General features: G+C 41.2%; 1 protein-coding gene across 1 annotated transcript in view; it reads left to right on the top strand.

Annotated features, from left to right (window-relative positions):
* The window catches only part of LOC311062840 (E3 ubiquitin-protein ligase rnf213-alpha-like), a gene marked incomplete at its 5' end in the record, with an annotated part of 37798 nt that overhangs the window by 6689 nt on the left and 14644 nt on the right, over window positions 1–16465 (top strand). Inside the window, 24 exons of the mRNA XM_084082059.1 lie at window positions 487–639; window positions 1082–1704; window positions 2135–2294; window positions 2389–2606; window positions 2841–2978; window positions 3146–3307; window positions 3427–4681; window positions 6234–6418; window positions 6551–6706; window positions 7420–11010; window positions 11210–11340; window positions 11428–11523; window positions 11615–11736; window positions 11835–11948; window positions 12077–12114; window positions 12888–13026; window positions 13157–13292; window positions 13514–13738; window positions 13898–14022; window positions 14153–14313; window positions 14400–14603; window positions 15092–15279; window positions 15365–15482; window positions 16126–16226. Coding sequence (XP_083938185.1) covers window positions 487–639; window positions 1082–1704; window positions 2135–2294; window positions 2389–2606; window positions 2841–2978; window positions 3146–3307; window positions 3427–4681; window positions 6234–6418; window positions 6551–6706; window positions 7420–11010; window positions 11210–11340; window positions 11428–11523; window positions 11615–11736; window positions 11835–11948; window positions 12077–12114; window positions 12888–13026; window positions 13157–13292; window positions 13514–13738; window positions 13898–14022; window positions 14153–14313; window positions 14400–14603; window positions 15092–15279; window positions 15365–15482; window positions 16126–16226 — 8539 coding nt within the window. The remainder of the gene's footprint in view (window positions 1–486; window positions 640–1081; window positions 1705–2134; window positions 2295–2388; window positions 2607–2840; window positions 2979–3145; window positions 3308–3426; window positions 4682–6233; window positions 6419–6550; window positions 6707–7419; window positions 11011–11209; window positions 11341–11427; window positions 11524–11614; window positions 11737–11834; window positions 11949–12076; window positions 12115–12887; window positions 13027–13156; window positions 13293–13513; window positions 13739–13897; window positions 14023–14152; window positions 14314–14399; window positions 14604–15091; window positions 15280–15364; window positions 15483–16125; window positions 16227–16465) is intronic.

Raw genomic sequence — 16465 nt, 5'->3', positions numbered from 1 at the left:
AGAATTCAAACCGTATTTAAAGGAACCTCTTTGCTAATGCGTGAGCTGTGATTGGATAATGAGTGTGTGACGTAATGACCAGCAGTGCTGTGAATGGGGAATAGAAAGCTGATGTTCACATCAGCTGACTGACAGCTAGTTACAGCTTTGGCGTGCAAGACTTCCGTGTCCTGCATGAACTAACGCTATGCTTCATTATACATACCTTAATGTAGCTGAGTGGGTACTGAGGCCGTCTGGGAAACAGAAGGTCCCCGGTTCGTGTCCCGGCCTTGGTCTATGTGTTCAAGTGTCCCTGAGCAAGACATTTAACCCCTAATTGCTCCCGGAGGTGCTGTCCCTGTATCGTCCACCTGATATGTAGAATGGGTGTATATGGAAATTTACAGTAACAAATGAGGGGGGGAAAGGAATGAGTGCAGACCATAGTGAGGATGGTGAGGATCTATATATAAATAATGTAGTATTGGTTTATTTCTGTCTCAGACGGCCTGTGTGATGATCGTCGCTGTAAGGATGACGGAGCAATGAGGAGGCTGCTGAGACTGAGGAGAGAGGAATATGAAGCTGTCTGCATTGATAAGGAGTTGGTGAAGGACCTTCTACAGATCTGCCAGGACCTTCCAAAACATGTCAAAGGTAAAGGTCATCTGACTATTGATTATTAGTAAGGCAGTGGATATCCAGGGGCATTAGTAAAGGAAATGTTAAGTCGTAGCAGCTCTGTGGTACAGCAAGCTTTATCCATTATACTCTGGATCCATTATACTCGGGAATCATTTGAGAGTTATGTTTGCCAGAGCCAGACATTTAACATCCTCGCAGATTCTTGAGCCTCACCCTGTCGTTAACCACAACAAATCATGTCTGTGGTTAAGGTAATGGTATAGTTATGGTAACCCCTAACCCTGTTTAAACCCTACCCCATAGCTGAAGTTAACTATCAGTAACCTAATGCCTAGATCTAACCATAAACATATTAAATCTTATATATATATGTATACTGTATATGTGGATTCATTGTAGAACCTAAATGAATTGCTAATGAATGTATTTTTTATTATTATATCTAAATCCATAGTTGACTTCAGGGGACTAGATGAAAAACATCAACACAACATTGAGCTGATGGCCCTAGATGACTTCATGGAAGTTTACAGACTTGACAGAGCGAGTTCCACAGTGACTCGTGTAGTCACATACTTCAACCTCAGTGAAATCACCCGTGAGATGACATCTCTACTACATTCCACCAAGGAGAGCTTCATCTTCAAAATGTGCTGGAAGAACAAAGTGGATCATCTGTCAAAAGAACGAGCCGACACAGAAGAAGCAGAAGAACTTGATGGTGATGGAAAAGATGTTTACACTCTAGATCAGATCTACAGCGAGATTTTCCGGAGCTGCTACGATGAGTATGAAAGGATTTATCAGTGCGTGAAAAGTGGCACGTTGTCATTAGAAGATGTGGACAGCATCTTTGAGGTCTACAAGGGACGCTATGATGAGATGAAGAAAGATCTAGAGATCATGTGCAGGATCAACCAATCTGATGACGGGAAATGGATCACAAAGTGTAGTAACCAGATCGAACAGTACCATGATCTTCACCTTGCAGTGGAATCTGCCAAGATAATTATGGAAGTCAGAGAGACAATATGTCCTGATGGAGACTTCAGTGATCTCCGGAAATTGCTGGAAATGGTGAGTAGATAAAAAGCAATGCTACTCTAACTGTTAGTGGTCAGTGATGGTGTCCTGTCCGGTTCAACTTGTATGCAAGAAGGTTTTAGGTTTTAATCCCCTTGCCTGCCCATCTCTGTCTCCCCTACGCTGTCTCCATCTCATCGTGTCTAAAGACACTGAGGAGGGTAGAGAGTAGATGAACGTGCCATTTTCTTTAGTTTTACTTTTAGGGTTTTGTTTAGCAATACTGCTCTTATCACAATTAAAATGGCCTTTGTGAATATTTTCCCTCTGAACATATTTACATGATGAACAGTTCTGACAAATTGATTTTCAAAATGTAAACGTTTTGAAACGTTTTGAAAATTTGTTTTATTGTTTTACCGTTGATAAAGCTTCCGCTTTCATTTCCTGCATTTATTGACTTTATAGTTACTTTATTTTTCAGGATGAAAATGACTTTGAGAAGAGGAGTTTGAATTGCATTGATGAACCTTTGCTGGTTATCCAAAATATTCTTAAAGACATAACTGACATTCGCAAGAAGTGTCTTCAGGAACTGAGTCTGAGGAAAAATGTCATCCTGTGGGTTAAAAACACACTTAATGGTAAATATATTTCGTTTTTCAAGAAAAAGCCATGTGTATCCCTATCAGCTAGAGAAAAGTGCACCAATGAACAATACAATATGTTTTATTTCAGGTATCAATGAGCTGAAAGTGTTTGTTGACCTGGCATCCATTTTGGCGGGAGAGAATGACTTGGATGTGGATCGAGTATCTTGTTTCCATGACGCTGTCCTTGGCTACTCTTCCATACTCTATGGACTTGAAACAACTTCTGACTTTCAAGCCTTCAATGAGGCCCTGACGCAATTGTGGAAAGCACTTGAAAATGACATGGATATACCAAAGAAGCTGGTTAGGTTAAATTCTAAACTTGTTGTTATTGGTTATATCTCTTAAAATGTTTCTTCTCATTTGACACCTGACCAAAATAAGCACTAACTACAATGTCCAATTGTTGGTGCTACTGTAGCTATTTGCATTTAATTTATTCATACCGTCATCAGCTATTATTTGGTTTGGCTTGCAAGTGTTCTTGACCCTTCCAAATATCATTCAGAGACCTTTGTGTTTGGTGTACAATTTCAGCGAGATACAGCACGCCATTTGGAGTGGTTAAAGACCGTCAAAGAAAGCCATGGATCTGTTGAACTTTCATCTCTGTCGTTAGCGACATCCATCAATGACAGAGGAATATACATCATCAAGGCACCAGACCAAAAAAAGGTATTCTAAGTAAGATTATAGCATCAGTAAACACTGTAGCTAAAACATGGACTATGTTCAGATCTACAATGACCTTTGATGATCTTACAATCACAATCAACATTGTACAAACCTCTGAAAGTCCTTCATGGTCATATTAACTTGTTTCATGTCATAACTTCCAATAGCTCGGTTTAGAGACTGCCCTGACACTGCAAATTCCAGACGGCCATGAAAACAACTTGATGCGCAACTATGACTTAGAAGACATCAGAGAGTTGCAGAACAAACTCATGCTTATGTCTGGGAGAGGTGAACAAAATCAGACTGAAATAGAGTACTTTGCTGAGGTATAGTAGAATATTTACAGTATATTATTCATAAAGTATTATTTGTATGTATTTATCCATCAAACAGTATCACACCCTTTTATCACAGACACTTGACATATCCTTATATCTGTCCTCAGGTTTTTGACAGTGTCCAAAGACTTACCCAAGCATTTGTAGACCTTTATGCTGCAGGAAACCCACTTTTCAGATGTTGGGAAGCTAGAATGCACTGCAACACTCAGCATGACCCTTGCGTTATCATGGACTTTCACCTTGGTAGCATCCAACAACAACTAACTGGCAAGTTAACTGAACAGCTCACAGCACTGTGCAGGAAGATGGAGGTGTTCTTGGATGACTGGCAAAGGTTCATGGACACACAGAGAACTGAGCAGTACTACCTCAACTATTTCACTGCAGAACAGATCGTCTACCTGTGCAGTGTTCTGGCTGAGACAAAGAAGGATGCAGAAATAGAGGACAAGGCTTTGATGATGCTCTCTTTCATCAAACCAAATTGTTCAGCACCAGATGTTTGGCAAACGTGGGAGAAGTGTCACAATAAACCCGATCCTGACAATAGGCAACTGGAAGACACCCCATTTCAAACATTCTTTGATCGCCTGGAAGAAAACAAAGATAGTTGTTCTCCTTGTGAGAGCCAAACAGAAGATGTGTGTTTGGGAGAATTGCAGAAGGTGTGGAATGCATTCATGAATAACATGGGAATCATTTCCCAGGATAGTCTGGATGTAAGGAGTTTAGGACGTCTGTTAAAAATGCTAACTGATGCAGAAAACCAGGCTGATGATGGATGGGATGAGCCAATGCTCTCAGAGACTAGAGATAATTCAGTCCGAAGAAATCTTCCAAAAGGCCTCTCCTCAAAGCAACCTAATCTCATCATCTGCCCATGTGATGAGATCCTGGCTTCTAGCATCTGCTTGTACACAACAAGTGAATATGAGCGCTTACCAACTTATGATGAAGTTCTCTTGTGTACTCCAGCCACAACGTATGAGCAAGTAGAACTTTTCCTGAGAAGATGTCTCACACCAGGTTACCTGGGCCAGAAGATCTACACAATTCTCTTTGCAGACCAACTAAGCTATGATGTTAGCTATGCAATGGAAAAGGCTTTTCAGAAACTGAGTTCACAGTGCAGACACGACTACAGACTGGTGATCTACTGCAGTGCAGACAGAGAACAGGCCTACATTCCCACAGCATTTAGTCAGTTCAAAACAGACTTTGTCCCACATGCGCCTCTAGAAAGTATCCAGAGCTACTTGTCCACACATTACTCTGTTCATACAGATCAGTACAGCGCTGCATCCGTGTTCAAAGGTGGACAGTGTGTTGGGATTGTTTCTTCCAGACGAGCAGGTGTTGGTAAGTCTTAGTTTTGTCCTTTTTTGTCCTTAGTTTTGACAACATGAATTCATGTGACTAAATGGATGGGTTTATAAAATCACTGCTAAGCAATCAAAGACACACCTTTCCGTTGTTATGCAAGATACAGAGGACCATTTTGAGCTCATTCTGAAGGTTTTCGTTACACAATGCAAACCCCACCTATTGCAGACAGATAAACTATGTGTAATGGAAATCCCCTATAGATAATAAGAAATATTTGATCATTGAATTTGGCATTTGACTATCTCCTCGCTTACTGGCACACATACATTAACTTGTATTTCTGCCTGAACATTTTCTTATGTCCCCCTATAACGACATAAAAATCACATTAAAATGTATGTCTTTTTATAGCTTACTTGCGTGATTGCAACCATATCTGTGCTTTTTGTCACTTAAGCCAAGCATACATAATATACATTTGACCATTTATTAATTGGGATACAGCAACATTTTACCCAGTATTAGGTCTAACGTAATCTGAGTTCCCAGAAGTTTTCGGCAGCTCTCGCATACAAACGGGAGGGGCGAGGAAACTTCTGGGCCAGAGCCCAGGTATTTGTGGATGGGATGTAACTTAGGCTCAGAATCTGAGCGGACACGCCCTCTCAAGGAGAAATTGCTTCCCGTCGCTCCTATTTACATGCAACACCCACTGCATGTGGATCCCGCCCCTTTTCTTCATTGGCTGTTGATTTGAATCAGAACGCAGTGGCCGCGCCCCTGCTGTCCAGGCTCTGAGGCGAAGTCTCCCAGACTAGGTCTAACGACACCCCTGATGTGTACAAATAATAAAAGCACCTAATGCATTAATTCATTGGCAGTAAATTGTTATCATATGGAGCTGTGCTACCTAAAACGTTATCAGTGTCATCACACACACAGTTACAATGCTGGCCATGCTGCAGCAGTTTTTAAGACAGTCCATACAGCGATCGTTTAACAGTCCATGATGATTGATATAGCAAAGCCACATCAATGCCTTGAAATGTGTTTACATAAGTTTATCTTTATAATTTTTATCCCTCGATTTTGTAACCCTTTTTTCACCCGGTGCCAATTTGCTAAGTGATCCTGGGCACTACACTCCCCCCACCAGCCTAGGGAGGCCAGGGCCGAGCTCATGCCTCCTTCAATGCATGAGAGCCAACTGACCTTCTTGTCACCTGACAGGGGGGAGTTTCCCTGGTTGGACGTAGCGCGTGGAAGGAACACGTTATTCCAACCAGTTCCCTTCCCCTCCATCAGGCGCCCCGGCTGACAAGGGGGAGGCAGTATAGTGACCAGGATTACTACATGTTTTTGTGAGGGTATTAACTACCCTAGGAGACACGGGGAGAACATGCAAACTCTACACAGAGTAGGCCCTTTCTCCAACCCCACCTAGGGTATGGGCGCTGATGACGCGGAGGAGAAGACACGCCCACAGCGTCCCCGGCGGGAATCGAACCCAGGACCTTCTAGCTGTGAGGCGACTGTGAGGCCCCTCGTGTTTACATAAGTTAACGTAGTCATTTATCTGTTACAGGCAAATCCCTGTATGTACAAAGGTTGTACGAAAAGCTGGAGGGAAGTGTTCAACATGGAGCTGCATTTAAGAAATGCATTCGATTAACTGAACCTGAAATTGATGAGCGCAAGGTGCTTGAGCATTTGTACGATACGCCAAGAGACAGCGATCACAAGCTGTTTCACTTCGATGTCACATCCTCGGTATGGACTCTGTTTTTCTCCTGCTCTTGATATTTCATAGAATCAAGATGACGCAGTATAGTTTGGTTTTCCTATAAATTGTTGTACAAAGGCATTTTGAAAATGTGTAATGATCCAAATTGTTCCACCCAGGTGCGGAAAGGCTTAAATGAATTTTTATACAAGCTGTTCTTTCTGCGGTACTTGATGGATTCTGATGGATTGATGTGGCAGTGTAGCAACAAACACTTGTATGTCACTGAGTTACTAGAGTCCACACAGGAACAGCCCAGATATGACACCAGACATGTAAGTTCAACTATATCAACATTCTATTATCATTCTGTTGGCTCTACCTTTACCACCAATACTACATATACATTAAAGGTATTGTAGGCAACATTAAGCCTAAATTTAAACAAATATTTATATATATATATTTTGCATTTTTTCCCCTCTATCAGCCACTATATAATGATGCTGGGGTGTTTTCCTGCATTGAAACGCAGTCCTCTTTCTGAAATCCGTATTTTCCCTATTGTTTATGTTGTCCGGGACGTAATTTAACACACGCATGTGCGCATCTGTGCGCGTCCGTGTCCTTGTGACTCTATGGAAGTCTATGGAAGTCCTCCCTGCATCACCCCCTGGTGGCCGGGGAAACGAACTGCACATACATAACATAAACAGTATAGGGACAATACGGTTTTCAGAAAGAGGACTGTGTTTCAATGCAGGAAAACACCCCAGCATCATTATATAATGGCTGATAGAGGGGAAAAAATGCAATATATATAAATATTTTTTAAATTTAGGCTTAATGTTGCCTACAATACCTTTAACTGATCTCTAAACAAGAAAGAGAGAAAGAGCTAGAAACGGTGACAAAGTATATTTTTACTGAAATGTGATCTTACTGAAATGTGATTATCTTATCAATTCAGAAATCAATGGATCCTTTTTAATCTTAGATTGAAATTCTAGCAGTGTTCATTTATACATGTATCTTGATCTCTTTTTAGGTTGGAATGGAAAGCTTTCAATTCTTTGAGGTTTTTCCTAACGTTCTATGCTGCCCACCAAAGGAAGTTATGACAATGGAAATGAGGAGAGGAGAAAACCCAGACTTTGAGAGTGATGGCCCTCTAATGGACGATATATGGTTCCAGAGTGAAGCATATCAAAGGCCATACCAGTATCTCAGACGGTTTCACAAAGGTGAAAATCTGGACAACTTCACGTACAATGGCGTTGAGGGAACACATGAAGAATGCCTTCAAATCTTCTTCTTCTACTGTGGCATCATTGATCCATCATGGGCAGAGCTAAGACATTTTGTGTGGTTCCTCAATGTTCAGTTGCAAGACTGTGAGAATTCAGTCTTTTGCAACTTTGAGTTTATTGGTGACACGCTTCAGGGTTTCAAAACCTTTGTGGTTGAGTTCATGATCTTGATGTCCAAAGACTTTGCCACCCCATCTCTCTGCATTGCTGACCAAAGCCCAGGGAGGCAACAGATAGACCTCGCTGGACAAAGCGAAAAAGACGGGACTCCATTCCTCCTCAGAAAGAGGTGGGAATCTGAACCACATCCCTATATCTTCTTCAATGGCGACCGCACATCCATGACTTTCATTGGATTTCACATGCGAGTCAACGGCGAGAACAGTGTTGACGCCATCAACCCTTCTACAAATGAAGTCATCAAGAAAAACATAATGAGTCAACAGCTTTACACAGCTCTCACACTTCAGAGGGTCCCTTTCAATGTGGACTTTGATCAATTTACCAGAGCTGAAAAGATTGAGTATCTGTGCAATGTGCTTGGCATCAAATCGACAACAGATCCAGATGAAACGTATGAGCTCACCACTGATAACATTCTCAAAATTATGGCGATCCACATGAGATTCAGGTGTGGTATTCCAGTCATCATCATGGGAGAAACAGGATGTGGCAAGACGAGGCTCATTAAGTTTTTGTGTGAATTGAGAAGGTGTGGAGCACCCACAGAAAACATGAAACTCATCAAGGTACATGGTGGCACTACATCAGAAATGATTTACACCAAAGTGCAGGAAGCAGAAACCCTTGCAGTTAGCAATAAAGAGAAACATGGGTTTGATTCTGTTTTATTCCTTGATGAGGCAAACACTACTGAAGCAATCAGCAGCATCAAGGAAATCCTTTGTGACAACACTGTGCAGGGACAACAACTTGACTCTGAATCAGGGCTACAGATTATTGCTGCATGTAATCCTTATAGGAAGCACACAGACGAGATGATCAAAAGGCTGGAGGATTCTGGATTGGGCTACAGAGTCAAGGCTGATGAGACTGAAGACAGACTGGGCTCCATCCCTCTCCGCCAGTTGGTCTATCGTGTCCACGTGTTACCTCCAAGCATGATTCCTCTGGTTTGGGACTTCGGCCAGCTCAATGACCGGACAGAGCGTATGTACATTGAGCAAATTGTGCAAAGACAGGTAGATACCAACTCAGTCGACAAGAAGTACGTCAAGAAGATAACTGAGGTATTGTCCGAATCACAGAGGTTCATGAGAGAGAGGAAAGATGAATGTAGCTTTGTCAGTCTCAGGGATGTAGAACGTTGCATGCGAGTGTTTGCATGGTTCCTCAAAAATCACTCAATGTTCAATGAGAAACTGATTGAACACCTCCAGAAGAAAGAAGTCCAGAAGCAGAGGAACCAGAAAGAGCAGCAGAATTTACCTGCCAGTGACAAAGTGATGTGGGCACTGTTGATGGGCATTGGGGTGTGCTATCAGTCCTGCTTGGAGACCAAAGAGGAGTATCAGAACAAAATCAGCCAAATCCTCCATGGTGAGTACACTGCCAAGAGAATCAGAGCAGAAATTCTACTCATGCAGGATCTTCTCCTCAGTGGCATTCCAATGGGTGAGACAATCGCAAGAAATGAGGCTTTGAAAGAGAACGTGTTCATGATGGTGATTTGCATTGAGCTAAGAATTCCCTTGTTTATTGTCGGTAAACCTGGGAGCTCCAAATCTCTGTCCAAAACCCTGGTTGCAGATGGGATGCAGGGCCAGGCATCACATTCTGAACTTTACAAGAAGCTGAAGCAGATTCATCTGGTGTCTTTCCAGTGCAGCCCTCACTCAACTCCTGAAGGCATCATTGGCACATTCAGACAATGTGGCCGTTTCCAAGAAAGCAAAAACTTGGATGAATACATATCAGTAGTTGTGCTAGATGAGATTGGATTGGCTGAGGATTCCCCCAAAATGCCATTGAAAACCCTACATCCATTGCTAGAAGAAGGCTGTATTGACGATGAGCCTCTACCTCACAAAAGAGTTGGTTTCATTGGCATCTCAAATTGGGCATTGGATCCCGCTAAGATGAATCGAGGAATCTTTGTGTCCCGTGGTGATCCAAACAAGAAAGAGCTCATCAAAACTGCAGTCGGAATATGCTCATCTGATGTCACGATACGTGAGAAGGTTAAACACCTCTTTGAGCCCTTTGCAGATGCCTATATGGAAATATGCAAAGAGGGTCAGGGTTTCTTTGGCTTGCGTGATTACTACAACCTTGTAAAGATGATATTTTCCATGACCAAAGCTGCTAACCAGAAGCCTTTTGCAGACCAAATAACTAAAGCAATCCTTAGAAACTTCAGTGGAAAAGATGATGTGGATGTCAAGAGCATATTCAGCAGTGCACTGAAAGACGATTTTACTGATGACTACATCAACACTATTGACCTGGTAAAGCAAAGTATTGCACCCATTTGCCAAGCAGAAGAAGGTCGCTACCTTCTAATCCTCACCAAGAACTATGCAGCTCTCCAGATTCTACAACAGATGTTCTTTTCAGACCAAACCCATCCAGAGATAATCTTTGGGTCAAGTTTCCCCAAAGACCAAGAGTACACACAGATTTGCAGGAACATCAACCGTGTCAAGGTGTGTATGGAGACAGGACAGACTGTTTTGCTTCTGAACCTCCAGAACCTTTATGAAAGCCTGTACGATGCTCTGAACCAGTACTATGTTACCCTAGGGGGTCAAAACTATGTAGATCTTGGATTAGGAACCCATCGCGTGAAGTGCAGAGTTCACAAAAACTTCCGGCTGATCGTCATTGAAGAGAAAGAGGTCGTCTACAAACAGTTTCCTATCCCACTGATCAACAGGTTGGAGAAACACTACCTTGACATCAACAATGTCCTCAGGGATGAACAGAAGGATGCTGTCACACAACTGCAGAACTGGGTCAATGACTTTGTCTCCCCAAACAGTCTCCACTCCATGACAAAACAATATGTGGCAAGTGATGTCTTCATCGGCTTCCACTCAGACACATGCTCCTCTGTGGTCCTGCAAGTATCAGAGAAACTGAAGGATGAAGCAGATTCTGTCCAGATCATCCTGGACGAAGCCAAGCACATTTTGCTGAACTGTGCAACTCCAGACTCAATCTTTCGACTGGATCACTCCAATTTGTCTGTCGAGGAAAGGGAAAGCTTGGTACAACAATACTTTAAAGGAGGAATGCACAGATCCCTGAGCGACTTCATTTCCATGCACACACAGCAAGAGGAGCAGTTCCCCGTTTGTTTTACAGAGGTAATTATCTTCACTAAGCTATCAATTGAGGCCTATCATAAAATGTTTAGGGTGGTTACCAGTAGTTACAAAGGACACAGTGCCCTCTTGGAGTAGTACCAACCAAAGATTGGAATGTTAACCTTTTGAATTTCCTCAAGTTTAATACATTTGGTAGTTGATTGTGGTGGCTCTTTAAACCCCTTTTGCTGTTTTGAAGGTTACAACATTTTCAAGGCTACTGACTGCAGCAGACACTGAACAACTCAAAGACATGACAAAACTTGAATACTGCAAGCTGCTGTTTCTTCATCAGTTTGACACAGAGTTATCCTTCCTCAAGGAAATCAGGTGTGTAGATACAGTTGCTCCAGCAAGATTTGAAATTATTTTGTTTAAATAATGTATTAAAATAGAATGGCTATGTCTTGGTACCAGGGAGTTTCTTGGCTCAACACAAGGAGACAAAGTGCTCATCATCCAAACAGATTTTGATGAGGAGTCTCACTGTATGAACATTCTTTCTTCAGCAAAGTAAGTCATGTAGGCAGGTGTTCATAACTATCCGACTGAAGGCCAGGTATTGATGTAAAGTAAAATCTTGCATTTGATGTTTGGGTTATAGGTACTCATGCGTCAATGAAATAAACAAGAGAGCAGCTACTGACGGCTGCAGGATGTTTGTGTACTTTGTCACCAAGCTTCCACGAATTGATGGGGGTTCCTCCTATGTTGGTTTTCAAGGCGGTAAGGAACATAGTCACTTAGTCAGTCTTTGGTCAACATAGTGTATATACAAAGCACAATAAACTAAACAATAATAACCTATCTTTTTACTCATTCAGGAGCTTGGAAGTCAGTTCACATCGATGATCTCAGAAGATCAAAAGAGTTTATATTAGATGTCCATTCCTTGAAAAATCTATGCATCAGCCAACTGTTTGAAGATCCGCCTGAGGGAAGCTTTTGTAATATATGTATGTGTATTATGTATTATAATGTATTATATTCTTTATTTCTACAATACTTGTGAAAAATAACCTTTTTTAAATGTTAATTATACATTCACTTTTATTTATTTTCCAAGCCATGGAGACAAATGAGCCACTAGAGCGAGAGGCCTGTGTAAGTACTGTATAATCCAGTTCCCACTGTCCTAAAATCACATATATTATAGGGTGATGTTGTTGATTTGATTGTTTCCAGTTTCCCTTAGTACATTTGCACATACAAGGAATTTATTGAGAATTGTGCATTGTATAACACAACTATAAACAAGCAAGCAGAAACAAAAAACTCAATGCATATTAAGGTATAACAAAATGGATATGATCCAACTAAAAAACTATAAACAACTACACAGGGGAATATAATGTTTTCTATATGAATGTTTTATGAACCCCACTGACTCACTATATTTTGTTTTTTATCCGTTATAAAGTATTGCTTTGTATATATTTTTACTTAACCGCTATTCACGCTGATGGTTTAGGTAGTCTACATAAAATGGTAGTATTTTCACTTGCACTTAAAGGATTATGCAAGAGTTTTCTAATCCTGCTATAATTTGACAAACCTCTGTAGTGCATGGGTGCATGGTGTCGTCGTGGTGAGGCCACAATTGTTCTGCCCGGTTCTCCTCAGTGGCTTGAGCAATTGATCTAAATTGCACACAGCCATTGACCCTTACCATGTGCACCAGAAGCCCATTTTTTCCGATTACACGAAATCTCAGCTGTTTATTAGCGTTTTTGTGTTCGCTGGCTCCCGGGTTGCCAGATCATGTGCGCATATCCCCCCACGGGTATGGTCTAGTAATTAATAATCTGGGAAACACGTTGGAAATTGATTGATTGTCTACTCTATTGGTGCCATGAGTAAGAATTTGTGCTTTTCAGGTTTTGTCCGAAGTGTTTGACACAGTAGATCTGGTGAGGAGTTGTGTGCAGAGTGCAGTGAGCATGCTCAGAGATGTGGACGACACTGGAACTCTGAGCACCAGAAGAGTTGAGAACCTGCTCGCACATCTAGATGATCGTACGTTGAAATATTTATTATTAATTAAGGATGACATTAGTCCTTATGATTTTCATAAAATTGTATGGGTTTCAATTCTAATTGTTTTGTGGATTTAATTAAGAAAATATTGTACATTTTCTATTTTAAGCTACGTTTTTTAACATCGTGCGGAGACGTCTACACTCACTGTTGGAGCACCATGAGGCCAATGTCTTCCTCCAAAGAAACTGGGTTCTTATAGAAGCATCCAACATCAATGCTCTGCAAGAGGGAGGAACGTTCACGTAGGCTTCACCTAGATAGCTTTTTTTGTCCCAGTGCAAACACTATACATTTTATTGCATTTTAGTGTGATGAAATGCATAAAACATAAGTGATAAAATATTGTCATAAAATGTCCAGAGGGGCTATAACAATCTTATCAATACTCAAAATGATAAATCAAGACTTTGGCTGAGGCACTGCTCAAGACATTTAATAGTGATGTGACTTGGCCCCTGAAGAGAAGTGTCTTTATGAATGCTGCATTACGTTTCAATGTTTCTTGCAGACACACTCTGTGGCGGAAAATCCAAGCTGTCATCACACCTCACCTAGCTAATGTGATCTCAGTCATCGACCGTGACTGTAATTTGGACCTCCTGATGGATAGTGCCGATGACATCAGGAAGTTGTGGCTTGACATCTTTGCGAGCAAGGACATGCTTGATGTGCCTTCTGTGAGGACGGAGTGAGTAAAACTTGATGTCTGATCATGGGCATGGCACTTGGTAAACAAAGATAAAGACTGTCAACCCCCGTCTGCTTGCAGAATCTGATCCGACATGTTGACATTGTATGTCTGGTATCAAGCCTACTAATCCTCATTCTATATCTGCCTGATTCACAGTTCTACGGTCATTACGGTGCAGAGTCATGTCACAGCTGGGAAGACCATGCGCTGTGCTCTGCCGTTCAGCTGGTGGATCAAAGATTTCCTGGAGGAACTCATGATGCAAACTCTCCGACATGAAAGTAAATGGCTCATTATGTCATTCTTGTCTGAAACTCTATTGCATGAAAGCTGTAGTCTTGAACCTTAAAATCATCAGGGCCTGTTGCACTGTTGTTAAACCTTGCTTTTGTTTTTTCTTTATTTTCTTAGATCCAAACCCGCGTCAATTCGAAGGATGCTTTGGGAATTTACCACTTGGTCAGTATATGGCCCAAAACCTGAATGACATAATGAAAAAAGAATTCTTTCAACGGTACCTGCAGGATTTTATGTCGATGACAATGAATGTAACAACGGACGAAGAATTACAGGTACTTTCCTTCAATTCCAACTGCAAATCTCTGTTCAAAGCTTTGCTAAATCTGCATCTAATTCCTTCTTTGCATGTTCTCTACAGCTTTTGAGTGAAGCCCTGACGTGCAGTGTAGATGAGCAACAGAGACGAAGAAACAGCGATAAAATCCCTTCTTTTCCTCAGATCCACATAGCCTACCATTTCTGCCACAGCCGACTACAGAACCTGTCCAGGATGATTGCCCTCCAGCCTAAAGTTATTTCCCATTTGTTGAGGAACCAGCACACTAGGAACTTCCCAGAGATGGTAAAGTCATACCACCTTAATAATCAGTTGTCTTCGTAAAGATGACTTAAATGCTATTATAATGTTTTTATTCAAAGCAGAGAATACATTTTTAGCTTAAATTAGTCTGTCAACTGTGCTCATAGCTGTTTTTTGTTCAATCCTTTCACCTTGAAGATAATATCGTTATAACCTTGGAACATAAAGAAAAATAATTCCCTTATGGAGGAAATAAAGAGCATACTGTATGCAATTGTGAACAGCATTGAATAAATAACTGGTCTGATCCCTATGCATACTGTATCTCTCAATATTTGGAGTAATAAATAGGCATTGGACATGGTACCAAAGCTAAGAATCTCTTTACATTAGTTCACTTCACTGACAATGCACAGTTTGGTGAGCAATGTTTGTCTGACATATAACTAGTTCATGCAACTGCCCAGTGATGGCAAATGCACACATTCTGCAAGCAAACCAAACCCATAGCTTGTTCAACTGTCTTCAAGGTTCAGGACATGCATGCAGCAGTGGCTTGTATTGAATTCCTGGAGCCACCTCAGTTCCATTCTGAAACTCAGTGCCAGGACTGGCTGCAGCAGGTCAAGAGGATTCAAGGCTCCATAGAGCTAATTTGTTCTCAGCAGACTGCGAATAAATATGGAGAGAGATGCAAACGCAGACTCCAAGACATTCGGTAAATGCATGTTTTTAGATGACGACTTCACAGAAATATAATAAACACATTTTTATATCAAAGTGATTGTGATATAATTTTGCAGCAATTGCTGGAACCGTATCTGCATCCTGTGCTTGTTTGTGGAGCACATGTTGCTGGGAGTTGACTCTGAGGATGAACTGAAGACTGTGGTCCTTCGTCACATTCACACCTTAGGCAAGGTGAGTGTCTCTGCTTTACTGTTGCTTCAAAACAACAAGTATGAATATTGTCTCTATACAGTATGTCTTTGGTACATAATGTGTAACAGGGATATGAATGTCTTTCAAAAATATTGAATGGATATTACACTTAGAGAGTGTTATCAAGATCCTTTTATTTCTCTTATATCTCCTCACACTTTTAAAGACAGTGTCAACTTTCACACAGTTCCAACTTCAGTGACTATGCACAATATACACATTGTTCTTACATGTATACTGTAATGTTATGCCTGTTTTAGGACATCCGTTACATGGCCATTCATCGGTTTGTTTAATATGGAGGACAACCAATTAGTTTGCCATTTATTGATGATCTATCAAAAATTATGCCACAGTATAATTAACAAATTACTTTTACAAACACAAACCATTGCAGTAATTAAAAAGGGCCACACATGTTCTTCCTTGCCAAACACATTGAGTTTAATGTGATCTACCCATCAATTTTGAGATATTGTGCGTCAATTGTAAAAATATATATATTTATTTTTTCTAATGGTGGCACTAATGTGGCAGAGGTTCACTAAAATCAGTAGGGGCCATCCTCTGGGATGAATGAAAAAACATACGTACAATAGTTTTGTTCTCTTCTCTGTATAAGGTGCTTGCTGGAAACTCAAATGTAAAATCTGAGAAAGCTTTTCGAGCTGTGATCGAAGTCTTGCAGTCGTGCAACAAAGGGGCGGGTGATCAGCTTTGCAAGTAAGAACATTTCTTTTCATAGTTGTCATAGTGTCTCTCTTCATTCCAGTTTGATGCATTTTGCTTCCATTTTGCTTCAGGTTTGGTCTACAATGCCGGGTTTGCATTGTAGACCAAACTACGACTTGTGTTGAGCCTGAAGCCATCCTTCAATGCATTCAGGCTCAACACAAGTCCTGCCCCCTGTGCAGGCAGGACATTCCAGATACACTTGATCCAGAAGTGTCTGTAGAGATAAG

This window comes from Gymnoscopelus microlampas (assembly GCF_963454915.1).
Source record: "Gymnoscopelus microlampas genome assembly, chromosome: 16".
In the NCBI taxonomy this organism is placed as follows: domain Eukaryota; kingdom Metazoa; phylum Chordata; class Actinopteri; order Myctophiformes; family Myctophidae; genus Gymnoscopelus; species Gymnoscopelus microlampas.
This window is presented reverse-complemented; position numbering and strand designations above follow the sequence as displayed.